General features: G+C 36.2%; 3 protein-coding genes across 6 annotated transcripts; 1 reads left to right on the top strand and 2 right to left on the bottom strand.

Annotated features, from left to right (window-relative positions):
- The first annotated feature begins 123 nt into the window (after positions 1–123).
- Positions 124–5,249, top strand: LOC103928765 (rab GTPase-activating protein 22). Of its 4 annotated transcripts, none has more exons than XM_009337845.3 (12): positions 124–326; positions 750–926; positions 1,168–1,263; positions 1,564–1,667; positions 2,112–2,311; positions 2,533–2,655; positions 2,739–2,827; positions 3,705–3,810; positions 3,889–3,986; positions 4,227–4,472; positions 4,559–4,639; positions 4,736–5,249. In XM_009337845.3, the coding sequence occupies exons 2-12, from the start codon at positions 819–821 to the stop codon at positions 4,754–4,756; spliced, it is 1,272 nt and encodes a 423-aa protein (XP_009336120.2). In that variant the 5' UTR covers positions 124–326; positions 750–818; the 3' UTR covers positions 4,757–5,249. The 4 variants fall into 4 exon arrangements, with proteins under 4 accessions (XP_009336120.2, XP_048424092.1, XP_018498418.2 ...); XM_009337847.3 differs by having other exon boundaries at positions 125–326; positions 4,867–5,249; XM_048568135.1 differs by lacking the exons at positions 4,559–4,639; positions 4,736–5,249 and having other exon boundaries at positions 4,276–4,444.
- Positions 5,250–5,916: 667 nt separating this feature from the next.
- On the bottom strand, positions 5,917–8,617 carry LOC103928795 (protein SCARECROW-like). Its single transcript, XM_009337884.2, has 2 exons — positions 7,853–8,617; positions 5,917–6,666 (listed from the first exon to the last, which is right to left on the bottom strand). The coding sequence occupies exons 1-2, from the start codon at positions 8,615–8,617 to the stop codon at positions 5,917–5,919; spliced, it is 1,515 nt and encodes a 504-aa protein (XP_009336159.2).
- Positions 8,618–13,480: 4,863 nt separating this feature from the next.
- On the bottom strand, positions 13,481–17,885 carry LOC103928770 (serine/threonine-protein kinase tricornered). Its single transcript, XM_009337853.3, is given in 15 exon segments — positions 13,481–14,056; positions 14,185–14,241; positions 14,504–14,588; positions 14,747–14,794; positions 14,877–14,990; positions 15,086–15,217; positions 15,381–15,465; positions 15,700–15,779; positions 15,906–16,122; positions 16,235–16,476; positions 16,560–16,643; positions 16,911–17,085; positions 17,286–17,582; positions 17,730–17,797; positions 17,799–17,885. Coding segments are annotated over 15 exon segments (1,884 nt in total). The 5' UTR covers positions 17,871–17,885; the 3' UTR covers positions 13,481–13,928.
- Positions 17,886–20,309: the final 2,424 nt, after the last annotated feature.

The raw sequence follows: 20,309 nt of genomic DNA on the forward strand, positions 1-20,309 counted from the left end.
AAACTCGAACCGTAAAATATGTCACATTTTCTGATAGTTTTCACTTTTCCCCACCTAAATAAACAAAACAACGTTAAATTTCATCAAAAGTTTGACATAAAGCAAAAGTGGTACGCTTCAAAAGAATAGAAGGTATCCTTTACCGTGAATAAAAAAAAACATGGATGCAAAACTTTCCTTTCCTATAATATTCCTGCGCCTTCTTCGCTCCCATCTCTCGTTCTCTCTAATCTTTGTGAATTTTTTTTACCATCCTGAAGAAAAGCTCAAACGGGTCGCAGCGTTTACAATTCTAATTTGAATTTCTAAGACTCCAGTTAGTGAAGGTATTAGAAAACTACATTTTTTTTTTTTTGATGTTTTGAATGCATTTGATGTGTAGAATGAACATGAAGATGATTTGTGGATCTGGGTTTCTCTTGTTTCTGGGAATTTGTCATAAAGTTTTAATCTTGAGATGCTTAAATGTTTATTGTTTTTTATTCATCACGAACGAATTATGAATCATTGAAGGGCAATGGGGATTTTGGGTTTATCATAATTGGTTTGAGATATTGAAATGTGAAAACTTTCCATTGGAGGTAAGATTATGTAAAATGATATAATGTTGGGGAAGTTTGGTATTTTTGGTTATGTGACAATGACATTTTGTGGGATGATCCCATATGTTTGTTTCATTTCGTTTTCGAGTATATGTGATCTTCTTAGTGTTTATGTTTAAGTGATACTGACGCTGTACTTGAACTTAGGTGCTCGGTCAAAGAAAAGGCAAAAGCTATTGAATTGGTTGTATCTTGGATGCTTGGTTGCGAGGGAAAATGGCGTTGTTTTTTATGAAGAAAGCTTCAACAGCTGAGTTGGACGCTTTCTATCCTGTTAAACCAGAATGCCAAGTTGACATCCCGAAGACGCGCTTTAGGCTCAGGGCATGCCCTTTTCACTTCATTTTGTTGCTAATTTATCTTTTAGCTCTGTCTAACAGAATTGAGTTCAACCACCTTATGGAACAGTTTAATTATTGCTGCTAAGATAATTTCTAGTGTTTTTCCATTGAAAAGATATGGTTATGCACCACCAATGCTCAGTCGCAAGATTCACAACATGATTACTTTCTTGTACTTGTGATAAACACGTGTGATTTATGCTTATAAGTATCGCCTTTTGCAGGCGGGGAAAACTCTTAGTGAAAGAAGATGGCATGCTGCCTTCTCTGAAGATGGTCATTTGGATATAGCTAAAGTGCTTAGACGAATCCAACGAGGGGTAACCATCCGTTCATTGTAACTTCTTTTTGAGTTAGGATCTATTGTTGGAGGTGGGGGATTGTTTTATGTTTCTATGTGTGTTTCGTCACTTGTGATATTGAGTTGTGTCCCCAACAAAAGAAAAAAAGTAGACGTTAAATTTTGCATGTAGGATATAGCAAACACATCATATATAATTTTTAGCCTTGCTGATGTTAGATACACCATATAATAATCCTTTGGTGCACTCAAATTTCAAATTGTATGTGTAAGATATATAGTGTATATATATATATTCTTACTTCATGTGTTATTCTAGGGTGTCCATCCTGCAATCAAAGGTGTAGTTTGGGAGTTCTTGTTAGGTTGCTTTGATCCAAATAGCACCTTCGATGAACGAAATCAGCTCAGGCAGCGCCGGAGGTAATACATTTTTGTTTTTTGCAATCTAATATGTAGAAGATGGCTCTCAATTTGAACATAACCTCATGATGCTGGATCCATGGAAAGATCCTGGTTCTTTAAGTTTGAATTGCTCTAGAGTAATATATTTTGGGAGCATGGATGGTTACGAGATGGGGTTTTATGGTTTTTTTGTCTTCACTTGGTTTTGGGTGTTAGATCTAAGTCTGTGTTGTAGTTTTTTGGTAGATAAAGAGGGGTGCGGGTGAAATGTGAGGTTAGTGAGGCTTGGAAGGGGTAAAGATTTTATTTCTAGTCTGGCATCACTAGGTGGTTTTTCATATTCTAGTTTCCCCTTGCATTATTTCCCTTAACAAAAAAGTCCCATTGGCATGCTGTCCATCGACTCCATCTTACATTATTTTAATTTAATATGGTGACTTCATGTATAACATACAATTTTAGGGAGCAGTATAACAGTTTGAAAGCTGAATGCCAGAAGATGGTTCCAGTTATTGGCAGTGGAAAATTTATTACAACACCAATCATCACGGACGATGGCCTACCAACAGAAGAATCAGAAAATGGCAATATGACAGGGGGTGCGAACCATGCTTCTTCAGACAAGAAAGTGATTCAGTGGAAGCTTTTCTTGCATCAAATTGGTACATATCTGCTGCATACGTGTTGCAAAACTACATAATTTGGATAAGTTGTGAACCATACACGTTTGAATATCTTATGCTTATTTTACTAAGTGTTCACTTTTAGATTTTTTCTTTTTCAATACTTTTTCTGAACCTTTATCTATTTTGGTATCTCATGGTTATTTTAAATTATGTTAACCATAAGAAGTGGTTACTCAACTGGGGGGTTTGGCTTGTAGGTTTGGATGTTGTTCGCACGGATCGATCACTTGTCTTTTATGAAAGTCAAGCTAATCAGGCAAAACTTTGGGACATTCTTTCAATTTATGCTTGGCTGGACAATGATATTGGTTATGTTCAAGGTGAATGTCTCTGAATCTCAAGTGATATTCTATCAAAGTTGAACAGTATTAAGTGACATTTTATAATGGACACTTTTGAGCAGGAATGAATGATATATGCTCGCCAATGGTAATTCTTATTGAAAATGAAGCAGATGCCTATTGGTGTTTCGAACGTGCTATGCGAAGGCTGGTATGTTTTACTTCTTACCTTGATGGTACTATTATTGGTTGCTTGTTTTGATAGAGCAGTGTTAACTGCCACTTTTTGCTGTCCATTATCCATGAACTTGTTATGAGTGATTCCGAACTGGTAGGATAGTGTGACCAGTTTAAACTGGGATCTAGTATTTGACTAGAGCAATTTCGGTTGTCTTATTCTTTCTGTAGTCTGAGTCCTGACTACTCAAATTGATCATGTAGACTAGAATGGACAGTTGAGAAAGGTGTACCGAGAATGGATGTCAGAGTGTTAAGAATTAAGATGGATGATTGGCTGACCTAGAAAGTATTTAGGAAATTGACTCTCTATAAAACATTGTAAATGGATTCCTAAAAAATAATTAGCGGAAGTTCTCTAGCCAACAGATACATGAATGTTGGCTGTGCTGAATCTGTCAGGCGCTGCACTAGTATATAAAGGCAACATGATTCAGCATTAGTCGTCAAAAGTCAGATACAAGTTACAAGTAGGCAAGTTTGAATGGTTAAATCAACTCTTAAACTTATAGTCAAGTTAAATGTGGCATACTTAACCTTAAATTATACTGGAAAAGGAGTTCTAACTTTGTTCTGCTGAACTGGATCGGATTCCAACATCTACTAAAGACTCATCTGGTTTCATCGACAGTGTGTTTAATTCCCTTCTGATAGAGATCATGCATGACAAGAAACTAAGAAGTGTTAAGTTGTCTTTTGAGGGCCTTGAGGCTGATTATTTGTATTGTTCATTTTTATTATTTACCAATGACAATTTTCTTTCAATGATTATTGATTTGTTAGATGATTTGTGCTTGTGATATGCTTCTGTTAGGGTATAATTCGGATTCCTGCTTTTGTTTTGAAAACAGCGAGAAAATTTTAGGTGCAGTGCGAGTTCGATAGGGGTGCAATCTCAGCTGGGTACACTCTCCCAAGTAATCAAAACTATTGATCCTAAACTTCATCAGCACCTTGGTAATATTTCCTCTGTGCATGTCGACCAACACAGGTCCTTCATACTTAGCTAAGACTCTATTTCCATCTAATTGACAGAGGATCTAGATGGCGGGGAGTATTTATTTGCTTTTCGCATGCTAATGGTCCTGTTCCGAAGAGAGTTTTCCTTTGTGGATGCACTGTATCTTTGGGAGGTGAGTAGGAAAACTGTACTTTTGCCATACTGGATTTTTTTTTTATTATTGATAAATAGATACTTCCAGGATGATGGATGAGATATAGTTTGAGTTCACGTTGTCAATTTCTGATGTGAATTCGAACTTTAGGTCCTGTGGATCTCAATGTAATTAATGTATTGAGGGGTATTTTTTTCTTTTCATTCTTTGCTTTCCTTCATAAGCTTGTTTTAAGACAGTAATATAGATTGGTTTCAGCTGATGTGGGCCATGGAATACAACCCAAACATTTTCTCATCGTATGAAGGTCCGAGTGGGGGTGCTACACCACCAAATGTAAATGACAAAGAACTAAAGCAATATGGCAAGTTCGAGAGAAACATTGTGAAGACGGGATACACAGAACGACATGGTGCACTTTCCGTCTTTCTTGTTGCAAGTGTTCTTGAGACCAAAAATAAGCAACTTTTAAAGGAGGCTAAGGGTCTAGATGATGTTGTCTCGGTCTCTCTCTCTCTCTCTCTCATGTTCCAATGCACATTCATGTTACTTTTTCGTTCACTGTTAACTAATCTCGTACTGGTCTCCAGATCTTAGGTGGCATAACTGGAAATCTGGATGCTAGAAAGGCATGTAATGAGGCATTGAGGATTCACAAAAAGTACCTGAAGGTATGTGTTCATCTAAAGCAAAGCATAACCAGGGCATATGTTTTATTTGGGGATTGTGAGATTTTCGAAAACTTGATTATAATTCCCCTTCTCCAGATAAAGAAAACACAAAAATAAATTCCAGATAAATGCTTCTTCGAAAAGATTTCTAGAGGAGTGAGCATGGTAGAGGAGGCTCTTTCCTTGATTTAGAAACTGAAGGATTTCTTCTCCCTTTGCTCTTGCAGACCGTAAAGTCATAGATGTTTTCCTGGGGTATCAACTTTGTTTATCGAAATTTTGCACCCAAGCGATGGCGAGTTGGTGACACGGGCAAACAGCTACAATTTTTTGGTCATTTTTTCGTTATGTTTTCTTTGTAGCTAGCCCTCTCTCTCTCTAAAAACCGAGCATGGTGTCATATTTTGTAAAGTCATAGTTACTAGGGTTCATAGAATATAAGATTTTGAATGAAACGTTTCCGTGAGCTGCCATTGTCTGGTTACATGGGTAGCAAAGCACAAAACATAAACAAATGTGAGCTTTCACTTTTGGGATTCACCTCGGATGTGGTATTGTATTACATTGTATTGTATTCTTCGCAACTATCGACCTTCACGAATTTTGTCTCTGCCGTGATTTTATTTCGAAAACGATTGCGAATTGAATTTTCAAGCACCGATGTCGATGGGAGGCAAACCTGCTGGTGGTGTCTCACCATCTTCACAGCATCTTTCACATAGGCCTTGTCCGAATGACATTTTTTTTTTTTTTTTTTTGTCAGATGATAGATTTTATTAGATTAGAAGTTAGTTTAACCACCGATGGGGTTTGATCTCATGCCGTCATACAAGGGCTCAACTCCTTTTTACGACTGGGGTAAAGGGCCACTTGTCCGAACTACATTTCATGAGCAACAATTTTTGCCGGCATCAAGGCACCCTGCATCCAAATAAATAATATTTAACCGATTTAATTAGAATAAAAAAATGTTGAACAACTGCGAGATGTTATTGGATTCTAGCAGTGCATAATGAACTTTTATGGAGTGCTAATAACAGGTTTCTACGATTTTTTAAATACAAAACGAATTAAAATAAACAAGTGATTTACGTTCAATTAACCATTGAACAAGTCTGTTGAAAATATGGCAGCATAATATGTCAGACTGTCAGGTAAAAGCAAGTCATTAATCGATCAACCATTTCACAGGAAGGAAAAAAAAAAACCCATATAAATCCTACGTTCGATATTCCTTCAGACCCTCTCCAATATTGCTTGTATAAAAAATTAGGTAATTATATCTTAGGAGGATGAAAGCATGTCCATGCAGAAGCAACATACAAACTAGTATCCTTCCACCCAAGCCTAATAGTGCCATCTCCTTGCACAAGGCTATAACCATGTGTAGGAGGAAACATATTTAATATCAACTGTGCTTGTGCCATTGAATTCCCACTCATCCCTACTTGCATGAACTCACTTCTGGCCCCAAGCTCACCCCTCCACTGCCGGAACTTGTCTTCACCGCTTCTCGCCGGCCCTCCAATCGCCAATATGTTGTTGATTTCTCTATAAAACAGGCAGTGCTCCACCTTGTGCCGGTTAGGGTTGTCACTAGGCAAGTATGATTCTAATGAATCGAACATCGTCGAGTAGTAATGCAACGATCCAACAAAACGGTCCAAAAATGAGCCACTATGTGACATGTCTTGCTCTACTAGCGTGATAATCCTTGGTGCTAATTCTTCAATGAATCTCATCGCTTTCCAATCGGGGCCAGTTGCATCGTACAGCGAGTGTTGCAGCCAGTGCACGGCGAGTGTCTCCCCTCGCTGTACTTGGACCATGGAAGCATCTACCTCACCAACTTTCCTGACAATTGGAAGAAATTCGAATGACAGTCCGAGTCTCCTTGCAAAACTTGAGAGTTGCTTTCCGGTCTCCAGCAGGATTTCCAATGATGTGCCCATGCCGGTCATTCTCACATGCGGAGGACCCTCCATGCGTGTGGCGAGAATGTGAAACAAGGCTGGCCATTGCAAACCCTGCACACAATTTACATCGAAGTTAGTTAAAATTATATAACACGAGAGAAATAACTCGTTTATGCAAAATTACAGTTTGACGTATATGCAAAAATAACTCATTAAATATAGGGATAGTTTAGTTGCGGTCTCTGATCCCTAATTGTTATAGGCTCAAACCTTATGCATTTTAGATTTTTTATTGAAGTCTCTCTCCTGCTACGTAAATGACATAATAATAAAAGAATTGCAAAAATACCAAGAAAGACTCGACCGTTTTTTTTTTTTTTCTTTCATTTACACTACCAATTTAATTATTCAAAATTGCTTATGGGTTGATAAAAAAAAAAAAAAATAATTGCTTATGGGTGCATTCTAGATTATAAAAAAATGGGATTTTATTTTATTATTTTATTTTTATAAAATGACTACATTTATATAATAAAATTTGGCTACATTATATATATTTAATTGGTACATTTACATAAAAATGTGGGTACATTTTATATTAGAAAAACACTGGTACATTTTAGATTAAAAAGTAAATGGACTTTACATAAAAAAAAAATGGGTACTTTTACATAAAAAATGGTACTTACAAAAAAAAAAAATAAATAGGGATACATTTTACATATAACAAAGTGGTACATTTGTAAAAAAAAAATGGGTACATTATAAATAAATTACGGGTACAAATAAAAAGTTAAAAAATTATGAGTACAAATAAAAGTTTAAAAAATAAGGGACAAAAAGAAATCAATATATGGGTACAAATTAAAATTTAAAAAAAAATTGGCACAATTTAAAATAGATTTGCAAATTAAAAATGAGTACAAACTAGAAATAGAAATATATGATAAAAAGTTTAGCCATAAATATAATATACCAAATGTAACGTTTCTAACACTAAATGAATATATTTAAAAATAAAACTTGATTATCTTGACATGTAAATATTTTGTTTTTTAATAATTAATGACGTTTATTAAAATTGAAGGACCTTGATCAAAATTTGAAAATGAATAAAGTTTTAATCAATGGAGTAGAAAAAATAAGGATGGAAAGCTAATTTCTTCTTAAATATATAAAAAGAAAATATTATGAGCACATTAAACTGTGATTAGTAGGACTGTAGGAATGTCTAATTCTAATGGAAGGAGGCAAGTATTATCCGTAAAGTACTATCGAAATTTCGAACCATATATACCTGCATGATGTCGAGGTCAAGAATGTGAACCCTATCGTGGTGGTGAAAGGCCTCGAGGATGGCTTGGTTGGAAGTGAAGTGGGCAAATTTGATGAAAGGTGAGATGGTGTTGAAGACTTGAAAAGCACCATGAACGCTTTTGTAATTGACCAATGGAGAGGAAATGCCTAACCATGAGTTGATAACCCTACTAGCCATGGCCTTGGCGAAATAGGCCACCACGCGCTCAGCACATGATGGCCCGTACGGAGAGGCCATTTGGGTTAGCTCGAGGAGCATCCGATGGGCCTCGGGGAGGTTGTCAATGGAGATGGCAACTGCGCATTCGAAGAGAAGGGTGATTAGGGTTAAGCCATGCTCTTCGAGCTTACTCATATCATTTCCTCCTCTTGCTCTTACGTTATTATTATCTGCAAGGAGTTGAAGCTCATGAAGCTCATGCTCACCATAGCTTCTCCGTGGGACTTTCCTCGGACTATTTAAGTCGGTGGAAAGTGATGACGGGACAAAATAGTCCTCAGACGTCTGTAACGTGTCATTGGCGGCGGTGTTGGCGGCTGTGGCGGGTTCTGGCAAGTCGTCGATGAGCTGTTTTGTGATGTGCTCCACCCACAGAGATAGTTCGCTCCTCTCCAAGTTTATAAACCGGTTCTCGACGGGCTTGGGATCGGAGTTGGGATTATTTTCGAAGTCATTGACATTAGGGTTGGGGTAATTAATCCAAGGTTGGTGGGATTGGATTATATTCACAATGCCATCAGCCATTTGAAATTCTAGTTTCAGTAAGATTGGTAGGGAAAGAAAACGATGAAGGGGAGTGGTAATGAAGAGATAGAGTTTGTTTTTAAAGGGGGTGGCCGCATGACAGAGCAGAATTTTGGCAGTTGTTCGGTATGGAAGGGATGGCCGGCATATCCTAGACATACAGAAAAAGTTAACATGCAACAAGCCAAGAACCCCCCACGTCATTCAGGTAGTGATTTTCTTCTATATTATTTGCCAGAATATTAGTTTTCTAAGTCTTACACTAGACACGCACATGAAGTACTACCGAAGTGTAGCGTCATGAAACAAACTCAAGACGTGCCGTGCGGAATACTATAAAAACTACTTTAAGAATATATAAAAACTAATGAAAACTATTTAATAGAGATTTGGTTGTTTGATTTCTAAATTTTCTCTTTATTTGAGCAATATTCTAATTTATTTAAATTACAAGAATGAAAATTTAAACTTGAGTGTAGGGAAGGAGAGCAATGTTCTAGGGCGCCCTACAAATACATTTGATGGCATATGATTTCTTGGTAGTACTGTTCACGATTTGTATTTTTTTTACTGATTAGTGGTGTAGGAGAAATTAAAACTTCAAGACCACTTCTAACAATAAAAAGAGAGTTAATACCAGACCAAGAACAGCTAGTTAGCACTTAGCTTTAGTATAAATTACTAGAATATCACTCTTACAATACAATATTAAAGCCTAATTAATTTGAAAACTATTGTTTGGGCCCAAAATGTTATTTTGGCCAAGCCTGGGATTATTCTCGGCCCAATGGTATTTATCTAGAATTTTCTTGTGGACCATCCAGTTAGGGGAGGCCGAATCCTGTTGCGAAGAGGATTAGTTTAGATAAAGGGTGAAGTAGTTGATTCCTTGTGGAACAAGGAGTTTTGAAGCCGAAGGTGCTTGGGATTAGGAGATGAATCTGGTTTGTTATGGAGCTTGGTTCAAAGTCTACCAAGAAATGTACTCGGATTAGAACTCCTCATAACCGAACTAGAAATACATTAGATTGGGTTAAGGAGTTCTAATCCGAGTACATTTCTAGTTCGGTTATGAGGGGTTTTGCTGTTATAAATAGAGAAGGAAGTGCATCATTCGAGGCCCTCCAATTCAACACACAAATTGCCCCGCGCAAAGCTTCTCAACAACCTTTGAGATTTTATTCTTTTCCCTTTTCTTCTTGCCAACAAATCTTCAATTTGGATAAACAACACTGTGAAGGCAACCGGCGACATCTTCAGTTTGGATAAACATCACTGCTTTGAGACCGATTGGTTATTTATCCAAGTCTCGGTCGACAAAGATTTTCAAGTCCTTGTTGGTAGAGGTCATATCATCAGCCTTCTCGGCGAAATGAGGTGTTACAGGTTACTAGGCTCGGCATGTTAAACGTCGAGTTGTTTTATGATTGGATATTCACAAGTACACTTTAGAGTTCGGCATTCCGACGGCCGAACCACATTTACCATCAAGACATACATCTCTTTTGAGTATTTGTGTCCATATAGTCTGGTGCCAATTCGGTGTGCTTATACTCTCACGAATATAATCACCGTGACCGAACCTGGTGCTGACGATTTGTGAACTTCGCAGAACTAGCAACTTTGTCTTCAGGCTCTAGAACCCGAAGGCCGAGACGTGTTCCTTCTTCGGCCACAGTTGCAAGATCAAGAAGTCAGCAGCGCGCTCAACGCGACATCAACATATTTTACTCTCTGGCCGAGCTCGATTGTCGAGTTGGTACGCCCCGCACATAACCGAATGTTGTAGTTAGTTCATTAGTTACTCGGTCTGCGCACCACATAGGCTTGGTATTTTTTAGGGTCAACAACTATCCATCAATGTTTTTCCTTTGTTTACAAGCTAAATGGTTTGGAGAATATTTAATGTAATTATATTAAGAATATTTTAGTTTAATAATCCGAATCCAACTTGAAATTCTAAAACTTGCATAACTCTATATATACTTCTTAACTTGTTTTTTTGTCAAAATATACTTCTTGCTCAAATGGATAACTATCTTTTCAATTACAACTCCCTTGAATATACTACATACAAAAAATGAGAATTTGAGAACTACCAAGGAGATTATATAATTTTTCATCTTGGTATATAGATGAAGTCATACAACTCTCATAATTTTAAAATTAAGAAATAATCCAATAAAATACCGAATTCAGCATGAGTTTATGAAATTCTGATCTCAAAATTGGAATAACATGCAATTGTGAAAATCATACGTAAACCTAACACACTCCTTGTTCATTACATCTCGAAAGTTATATATATGTTGTGAATTATATGAAGAAAAAAAATATTGCTCAAGGATTTGGAATGCATTTAAGATGCGATTACATGGAGATGAATTACAATCCAAGAAGATGAGGAAAGAAACAGCTGACCCGCTAAACGCATCAGGCAGTTGTTAATGATCGATGGCTGCTCTGAATAAATTAAGATTCTTAATTTTTTTTTTATTTTTAATTGAATTGTTTTAAAATAATTTATCAAATAATTGGATTGTCTCAACTGCAGGTCCTGAGGTTTTAGATGTATGTTCAAAATTTGCTTCTTATTGTTCCTTATATGTAGAGGCATATTGGGCCACATGATGACATTTTTGGCGACAGACCTAAATTAAATTATTCGCAAAATTTAGTTTGAATGGGTCAATATACGGATCGAATTTTTTTGCTTTCCTGGATTGGATTGAGGCTAGTTCGGGAATGCTGTGTTTCTTTTTAAAATCAATTTTATTGCTGCTGTGAAGATAATAATTGTTAAAAAAGAATAATATTTGACTACTTAAAGATGAGTAAGAACTCATACTTAAAATTTCTCAAAATTATTTGTTATCAATTTATAGAACTTCGTTTTTATAATCAGAACAGTTTATATTATAAATCATCTATAAAGATCGGCTATGCAAAAAATCAATTAAAATTAAGGTCGTTTAGTTATCAAACTGTTTAAAAACAAATGAACAATATTGATAAAAACATTATAAACCGTCTAATTATTTGCTACAATAGATTGACTAAACAATCTTAGTTTTTTAATTTATTTTTTGCATAGATGATCTTTACAATGTGATCCATAGTATGAATGATTCTGATCATAAGCACAAAATTCTATGATTAAAACACTAAGAGTTTTAAATAGGAGTTTCTACTCATCTTTGTTCGTTAAAAAAAACCTTGAATGGAAAGTCTCTAACACACCCCAACCCCGATATCTAGTGAACACCGAAACCAAAGCGTGCTAGCCATCAACCGGATAGATGAGGAAGGCCAAATATGCATAAAAACGAAACTAAAATTATCAACTAATAAAATATACTAGAAATTCGGCAAAACTTCCCTAGCAATCAGAAGCCATCAAACTTGTCAAGATCCAGGATCCATGTCATGGTCAACCACTTTGGATCCATCCTAGCTAGATTTATTTTCTTTGTTTTTGCAGAATCAAACTAAGGAATTAGTTGAGCAATTTTAATATTGATGGAAGATAAATGTTTAAGTTTCCCTTATGTGGTAAACTTATGTCTTTAACATGTTCAAAATTGGACTTCTGTCACCATTTTTTTCTGTTACAACCAACATAAAATATTAAAAAAGTTGTACTAGAGCTAGTTTTATGTTTATTTTTTGTTGTTGGAAGTTTTAAGTATGTTGTTTATAGGACAATTAGGTCATGATAAAAAATTGAGTTTATCGCGCTATTTGTAATATTTAATAAGATAATATTACAAAAAATAATTTGAGTTTATCGTGCTATTTGGAAAAGGGGTATTCTATCCACATACCTCTGTTTACTTCTCACACATCATTCTTAATTTTTGACCACCAGATCGAATGAATTAAAGAAGATCGAAAAATAAAAATTAATAAAAAAATATGTGAGAAGTAAAAAAGAGTGTGGATAGTAAACTCCTTGGAAAATTGTAGTTTGTTGAACTCCATCCCACTTCAGCAGGAAATCAAAAGGTATTTGTGTGCCATTTTTTGACTAGTCAATTGAGATTAATGTTTGACTAAAAACAAAAAAAAAAAGAAGAGATTTAATGTAAAATGGTTTTTAAATGTTTGATCGATTTAATTAATTAATACAGAAATGGTTGCTAAATGATGTGACTGTATCGTCTATATTGTCGCCATATGGCAATCTTGGAGCAAACGCGGACCCACCAGGGGAATAATAACAATATACCTATTTGGAGATTATTTTTCAAATTATGCCCTAATTTCATTTGGCCTCGGATGTGATTCACGGTTGACGTGCATTGCATTCGACCGAATCTTCCTGCGCTCTACGTTTTCGACTGAAAGATGAAATTAATTAAATAAAAGAAATTAAATATATATATATATATAGTACACGACGTAGTCACACGTATTTTGTTTACTTTAGCATGAAGTGAAATTATCTAAGCATGATGAAAGTTGTGCATCATTCTTCGCAATGAATTGATCGGAAAAATACCCACAAATAAAACCTGCTACAATCTCACAGTATAAGAGGGTACTTAACTAGTTGCTATAAATCACAGTTCACTGCTTCTTTATTGACATGTTATGTCCCTCGGACTCTTAATTAAAAGTTCGTAACTAATCCTATTGGTATACTTCCCTTTTTCTTTTTTTTTTTTTTTTTTGTCAAAGTATACTTCCCTATTTGACCAATTGATTTATAAAACCAACAATTTGGAACAAAATACAAAGGGAAAGAGAGAGATCAACTTAACAACCGCTTGGTATGATGGTACCAAGTTTCGACCATGTTAGACGAGGTTAAACGTTCAAATTTTATGATCAGTAGTTGTTGATAATAAAAAAACACGTATATACAGTGAACAAATCGTATTGCTATCGTTAATTAATAAAGTGAATAACACGTGTATACATCGAACAAATTCGTGTGTTTTTTTGTACATATTTCGGTAGAATGACATCGAAGAGGAAGAAGAAAGAAGAAAATTACACTTCAGTGGTAAAATGAGTTTGGGTAATATTTACGCTTCAGTTGTACTTTCATCTTTCAAGACAGAGAAATAGAGGACGCTTTGTCAAAGAAAGATGCTCAATTAGAATTAGTGGCTTCAAAGTTCACTACCTTTCTTCAGACCCCAAGAGCCCCTTGAGTTTTCATTCGAAACCCCGAAGCTCCAGCCGGTATAGCCATGAAAAAAAAATACAGGCGCAGAAGGCAGCATCGAGAATTGTATCCCTTGTCACTTGAAAGCCGAAATGCAATTGGGAACAAGCTCCTAGTCCGTCTGATGGATTGGCGTGGTCAGGAAGAGTCCTCCCGGTTTTGAGATGCTGCTAATTGGGGAGGCAAGAGGTTCAAAAAGCTCCCTTGCACATGTTGACTACCATTATCGGATGTCTCTGATGTCTCCGACGTCTCCGACTCTTCATCTGCATCAAGTGAACACAAAAAGGTAAGAAATGTAAAGACATGTGCAAAGACATTTACCCAATCCTAGTTTAAATGCTGGGCAGCAATATATGTTAGAAGACAGATACGATATGAATGATGTACGTACCAAAAAGTGTTTTTACAGATGGTCTTTTCGATTTGGTGCTTTTTTTCTTCAACGAGGCTACGTAGAAAGAAGGCACCCAAGTTTACAAAAAAACAGAAAATTGCCATACTAAAGAGCACTCAAAATAATTTGAAACCAGCCAGTTAGTAGATGCTTCGTTTGTTTACCAGTTTGACCACTTAACATTTTGTGGGTTTACCCGTACATTGCATGAACTATCAAAATCCATGCACACATGTATATATAAAAACTTTTAAACGATACCAATATATAACAAATGATAAGTTCTCCTGCAAGTTCATGGAAGATAGAGATATACCCATCCCAGGCACTTGATAATCGTTAACAATTTCGAAGTTCTTATACGTATAGCCAACAAAATTAATGTCCTTGGAGGAGAGCATCTGCAAAATGGAGAGAAAAATATAAGGGGAAATTTTGGAATGAATTAGGGGTGGGGTGGGGGTAGCTTGTAGGGCAAGTTAAATAACAAACAATGGATACAAATTTTATATACAAATTAGTGACAATAGCTAAGTATGAACAAAACTCATAAGCTTACCTTTCTCCAGGGACCAGTTTTGGATGAACTCTGAGTTTGATTGTCAGCCTGCATACCAAAAATCAGTATTCATCAAATTATGAGCAACATGATATGCTCACCGCAAATAGCCTCACAAAACCATCTATACCTCATCAAACTTTTCAAAATTTTGAGTATCCAAATCATCATTGACCTCAGGAATAAATGCAGCATCCATTTGGTAAAGCTTTTCCCACTCAGTCCCATCGAACCAAGGATGAACCTGGAATAGGAATCAGTAGCAAGGTAATTCCCATTATATGCAACGAGTTCATGAGCAAATCGAAAATACTTAGAACAGGACACACCATACAACACCTTTATTTCATCTGTGCCATTTGTTCCCAACCTCTGGTTGACATTACACAAGAGTTTACTAATAAGATCTTTCGCTTCTGGAGACAGCCTTGCTTCTTCTGGAAATTTCAAATGCGTTTTCCAGTTTACGATCTACAAGAGACGAGCAAGACAGCAAACATTATCAGGCAAACGGGTGAGAATAAATGGTGACATGAGACATCACAAGCTACACACATAAAAGCCCAAGGGAATTATGCTTGAGGCTTTTTAAAAGATAACTTAAAATAAAACTTTCAATATTTCTAAACTTTACCTTCCTGCATGTTGACATTGGATCATCAGAATAGAAGGGTGGGTAACCCACAAGCATTTCATACATAATAGCACCAAGTGACCACCTGTGTATCAACAAAAATCACAACTCGGTCAATCCAGGCATCAAAAAACAAAGTGGCTCTTCAGTTTATGGTCCATAAAGGTGATATGGTACAGCAATTTCAAAATGATCCCATTACAATATGAAAGGCAGTAAAATTGGTTATTGTTATGCCAAATGATTCTCCAATTGCTTGTTATTAATTCATCAGTGTTAAACATTCAAACACCCTTTTGCTGAAAATCATAATACTCACCAATCACATTCCATCCCATAACCTTTTTTCAACAGAACTTCTGGAGCAATATAGTCAGGTGTACCAACAGTGGAATAAGCCTGCAATGGGCATATATCAAGAGTTAAACGAACGATAACTTTGCAACATCCTACCAAAATGTCATGAATGACAATGTTGTACGTCCAAAAATAAACAGTTCTTTTTTTATCTACAATATAACTTACAAGCATTCTCCTATTCTTCTGCCAATGTTGCAGTTGCTCTTGTTGTGTTCGTTTTGGAGCCGCAGGACGTTCATCATTCTGTGCAGCACCATTAGCATTGGGTGCTACTGAAAAGTCTTCTCGGATTGTACTGCAGTCTAAAGGTTTACACAACCCAAAATCTGACAGTCTTAAGTGTCCATATCTATCGAGTAGCAAATTGTCAGGCTTAATATCCCTGTAATATGCAAAACAGACTAGGTTAACCTCTATTTCGCAGTCCAATAAAATTAGATTTACTTAAATCTATTTCAAAAAATCAGTGTAAATAGTGAATTTGTACCACAAACCTATGAATGTAATTGTGTTTATGGATAGACTCAATCGCTAAAACTGTTTCGGCAACATAAAATCTAGCTTCCTCTTCAGTCAAAATATCCTTTCTCATGAGCAATGTCATCATATCTCCTCCAGGTAAGTATTCCATTATAAGATAAAGATAGTCATCATCTTGAAATGAACAGTACAGCTTGACAATGCAATTGCTGTCCACCTCAGCAAGTAAGTTCCTTTCCGCTTTGACATGCTCTACCTAAAAATAATATAAAACAACTGGCATTAGATACAGTTCAAATTACCTCAGTAATTCAAGTGGCAGGACACTAAACTGATTACCTGGCCTCTACGAAGCATCTCTGATTTCTTAAGCTTTTTCATGGCATATACAGAACCAGACGTCTTTTCCCTGCATACACGAACCTGCACCATGAAGCAACATTGGTCAAAAACTTATATCAATCCCATGAGACAAGATCTCTATACTGTGCCAGCTGGGAGGCTGAAACTGAACTTTTTGTTTCATTAGAAAACTCTCCTTTATGTAACATTTTTCTTTGAATAGCTCAATCATGTCATTTAGTCACCAACCTCCGCGTTCTCCATATATAGAGAGAACCAAAACACTTGTAAAGCTATTCGAACTAAAGAAGACAATATAAGTACAAGATCGTTTCAGAAAATTTATACCTCACCAAATGCGCCCTTGCCGATCATAGTCAACAGCTCGAAATCATCAACACCCATTTTATGCCTCTGAAGGCGCATGTATTCGGTTTCTTTCTTCTCAAGAAACTTGAGAAGGTTGTTTTGATCTTCCTCAGAGACGTCGGCATCAGCCAACTTTTTCTCTAACATGTTTCGTCTGCCATAAAGAAGCATAATTACTAATTCGAAATCGAAAAAACCCACAAAAACTGGGTTAAACTTCTCTGCCTATATCAGTAAATCCAACAAGAAATCATCACAAAGCCGCATTATTTAGCATTACAATTACAAATTCAATCATTTTCCCAATTTCCGAAAACAAAAATGCAAATTCATGAATTCAAATTATATATCTACCGTTCCTTCCGCTCCTGGAGATTCTTCATTTGCTCCTTGTAATGGTTCTCAATATACTGCTTCGCCGCCGCAGCCTTCTGCTTCGTGACATTGGAAAGCGCCTCCTCATCCATATTCGACTCTTCTCCGCCTCCATCGCCGCCGGCGCACGGCTCCTTCCTCCTCGTCGAGCTCCTCAGCTTTTCACGCGGCTGAAGCTTCGACAGCCAACTCCGTGCCGAATCCATTTCCTCCTGCTCGCAATGCAGCCCACCACCATGCCAAACTCGCAACGTGAATTTCTCAATCCCCAGCCATCTGCATTGTAATTTCGATCACGAAACGCATCAAAATGCAATCGATTGCATGCAAATCCGAATAAAAAATTTGAAAAAAAAAATGAAAATGAAAATTTGGGGAAAATATTCTTGGGAACAAAAACAAGAGGCTGAGAATTCGGATTACCGCGTAAAACTAGCGGCGGGTGCGATCCGCGAAAACCCTAAATAAACTCTCTCCCCTCTCTCTCTCTCCTCTCACTTTCTCTCTCTTTTGTGTGTTGTAGGCAGCAGAGGGAGACACATCTTCTTCTGTTCTTCCCTCCATTTTTATATTGGTATATATAGCTTCTCCATCTTCCTTCGAATTTTCCTTTTTAATTTTCAAATTTAATTAATTATTTAACAAATTTTTAGTTTTTTATTTTATCTTTTGGTACGTTGGATCTCGCGAGAAATTGATCCGCTAAGATTCGCGTGGGGGGGCCGGGTTCTGTCCATATGTCTCTGTTCAAAGTTTTCCCGCGGACAGCGGTTTTTTTCTTTCTCAAACGCTCAAAGTCCAATTATTTTGTCCTAAAAAATAATAAATGTGAATTTGCAAGGAATTTGTAGCTCGGTTGTTCGACAATATTTACTCTTATATTTTGACGTCTCGTGTTTATTTCCTAAAATCACTATTTTTCACTTCAAATGTGACATTTCAGTTAAAATTTTGTTGCAATCAATAACTTTTATTCTAATTTTGTCTATTTTTCAATTCCAAAAATATGAATAATTCAAATATAACTTTTTCAGTAGTATATTTTAGCGTTGTAAATATCATACACACTTGTTTTGAAAAATCTTCTGTCATGCACATATAACCCTTTAGACTTCAAAATTGAATATTCGTCGCAAGTTGCAACAAAATTAAGGTAAAAATTTCTTTCTTTTATTTTTTATTCTAGAAATATATGATCGGCTCACGCAAGCGAATAACCGTAAGTAGTTAATGTATGTGAAACTAGTATGCACTAGTGGCTCTAGTTGCATAAATGATCGATCACCTGTGTGAACGACTAATCTTTAGCACTCGTTAGTTTCATTTTTGTTGTCAATGTCAAGTCATGACACGATGTATTTTTAAGGTTTCAGATGGAAATCACAAAAGGTAGCATATATTTCCTTCCGTACGAAAGGGGTAAAGTGCAACAAGGTTTCTTGCATTAAGGGTCACCAGTGCATCAAAGAAGAGCAGAGTGCAAGTTACTTCCAAACTTACTACCATTTTCCCGGTGGTTGTGGATGCGGATGAAAGTTGGCGAAGCATCGCCATCAGAAAGTGATTGTAACAAAAGCACTTTTGGTTCAAGCAAAAAATCTTTCTTGAGTTTTTTCTGAAGTATCATACTTGTATTCTTGCAGTGAAAAATTAGTGTGATTTAATCCTACCATGTTTGGTGCTACCCTTAAACATGGTACAATACTCAGGGAAAGAAACCCTTTTTATCTCTATAGTTGCCGACCTCTTCCTTGCAGAGATTTTTCAGTGTGACCGTCATATAAGGTGGTACACCACGTGTTCTTATATAAATGGTGAGTTATGTGTGTTAAAATGTTAATAACTTAAAAATTAAAATTTTGGGAGTTTTAACGAAAAACTAGCGGTACTGTTCACTTTAACGAAAAACCACATTTTTACACTAAAAAGTCAAACCTAGTACTATTCACTTTACACTTTATTTTGTCCTTATTGTTAAAACTCAAAGTTTTTAAGCCATTTTCATTAGTTTTCCTTAAAATTTTCCATCACTTGCATAAAAACATGTAATATACCATCCGTGTTCCCGTCACAACTAAAAATTTCTCCTTCCTTTGGTGGGTTGGTGGCAGGCCCCTCTCTTCAGCTTTTTTTTTTGTTTTCTTTCTCTTCCTTGATCTCAGTAACCTCTTTTATCTTGTGCTGTTATGCTCTGAGCTTTTATGTTTGGTTTATTTTGAGCTTATAAGTAAAAATTTGCCCTCAGTTTTGTATGCATCATTCCTCTCCATTTGTTGTTCCTCACGAATCCTCAATCATCAACCTTGGCCACTCGAATCATCGGATGCTTCATCCAGGAATCTCCTTTGGCGGAGTGTTCTGTTGTTGGTTGGTGGCTCTTAAAGTACAATTTACATTATCTAGTAGGATTATGGCAGCGTTCATTGCTCGGGTGACTTGCCCACCCCATTTTCCATTGATCCATTTAGTTCATTGGTCTTCTTCTTGATGGTGTTGGCTTTGTTAGGATGCTACGATAGGTGGGAAGAGGCGACATTTTTCTAATTTCAGCTCTAGGGTTTTTAGTTTAAATTTGTTGTGATCTCTCTTATTTGGGCATGTTCATTGTATTTTATGTTAAGTTTAGTTGTGCTTTTACTTGTTTGTTTTTGGCTGCCTCTATTTTGAGTTTTTCTTACCTTGTAAGAGCACTTTCACCCCTCTCAAATCTCCTAGGAGATAGTGGATTAAATCCCCTCCCTCCCCCAAAATTCCTCCACCCCATTCCTATCCACTGGACTCTAGGGGAGTCTAGTTGCTTACCTAGGCTAAAATTGACTAACCTAACCTCTAGGCCATGTGACGCAAGGTTGATATCAGCTACAATTAAAAAATTAATAAAAAACAAATAAAAATCATAAAAAATAATTAAATATACAAAAAATATAAAAAATAATAATTTTTTTCTATAAATACCTAACCGTGTTCTTCCACCTTACACCACATTTCAATATTTTCAAATAT

The sequence above is a fragment of a genome, unplaced genomic scaffold (genome assembly GCF_019419815.1).
Source record: "Pyrus x bretschneideri cultivar Hongxiangsu unplaced genomic scaffold, Pyrus_bretschneideri_v1 Contig10, whole genome shotgun sequence".
NCBI classification, from domain to species: domain Eukaryota; kingdom Viridiplantae; phylum Streptophyta; class Magnoliopsida; order Rosales; family Rosaceae; genus Pyrus; species Pyrus x bretschneideri.

What these genes read in the sequence shown, in the direction of transcription:
- LOC103928795 (XM_009337884.2), bottom strand. Translation starts at nt 8,617, where the DNA reads ATGGCTGATGGCATTGTGAATATAATCCAATCCCACCAACCTTGGATT. An exon ending in TTGACCTCGACATCATGCAG is followed by an intron (nt 6,667 to 7,852) that starts GTATATATGGTT and finishes AATTGTGTGCAG; the next exon opens with GGTTTGCAATGGCCAGCCTT.
- LOC103928765 (XM_009337845.3), top strand. Translation starts at nt 819, where the DNA reads ATGGCGTTGTTTTTTATGAAGAAAGCTTCAACAGCTGAGTTGGACGCT. An exon ending in ATGCACTGTATCTTTGGGAG is followed by an intron (nt 3,987 to 4,226) that starts GTGAGTAGGAAA and finishes GATTGGTTTCAG; the next exon opens with CTGATGTGGGCCATGGAATA. An exon ending in GTCTAGATGATGTTGTCTCG is followed by an intron (nt 4,473 to 4,558) that starts GTCTCTCTCTCT and finishes ACTGGTCTCCAG; the next exon opens with ATCTTAGGTGGCATAACTGG.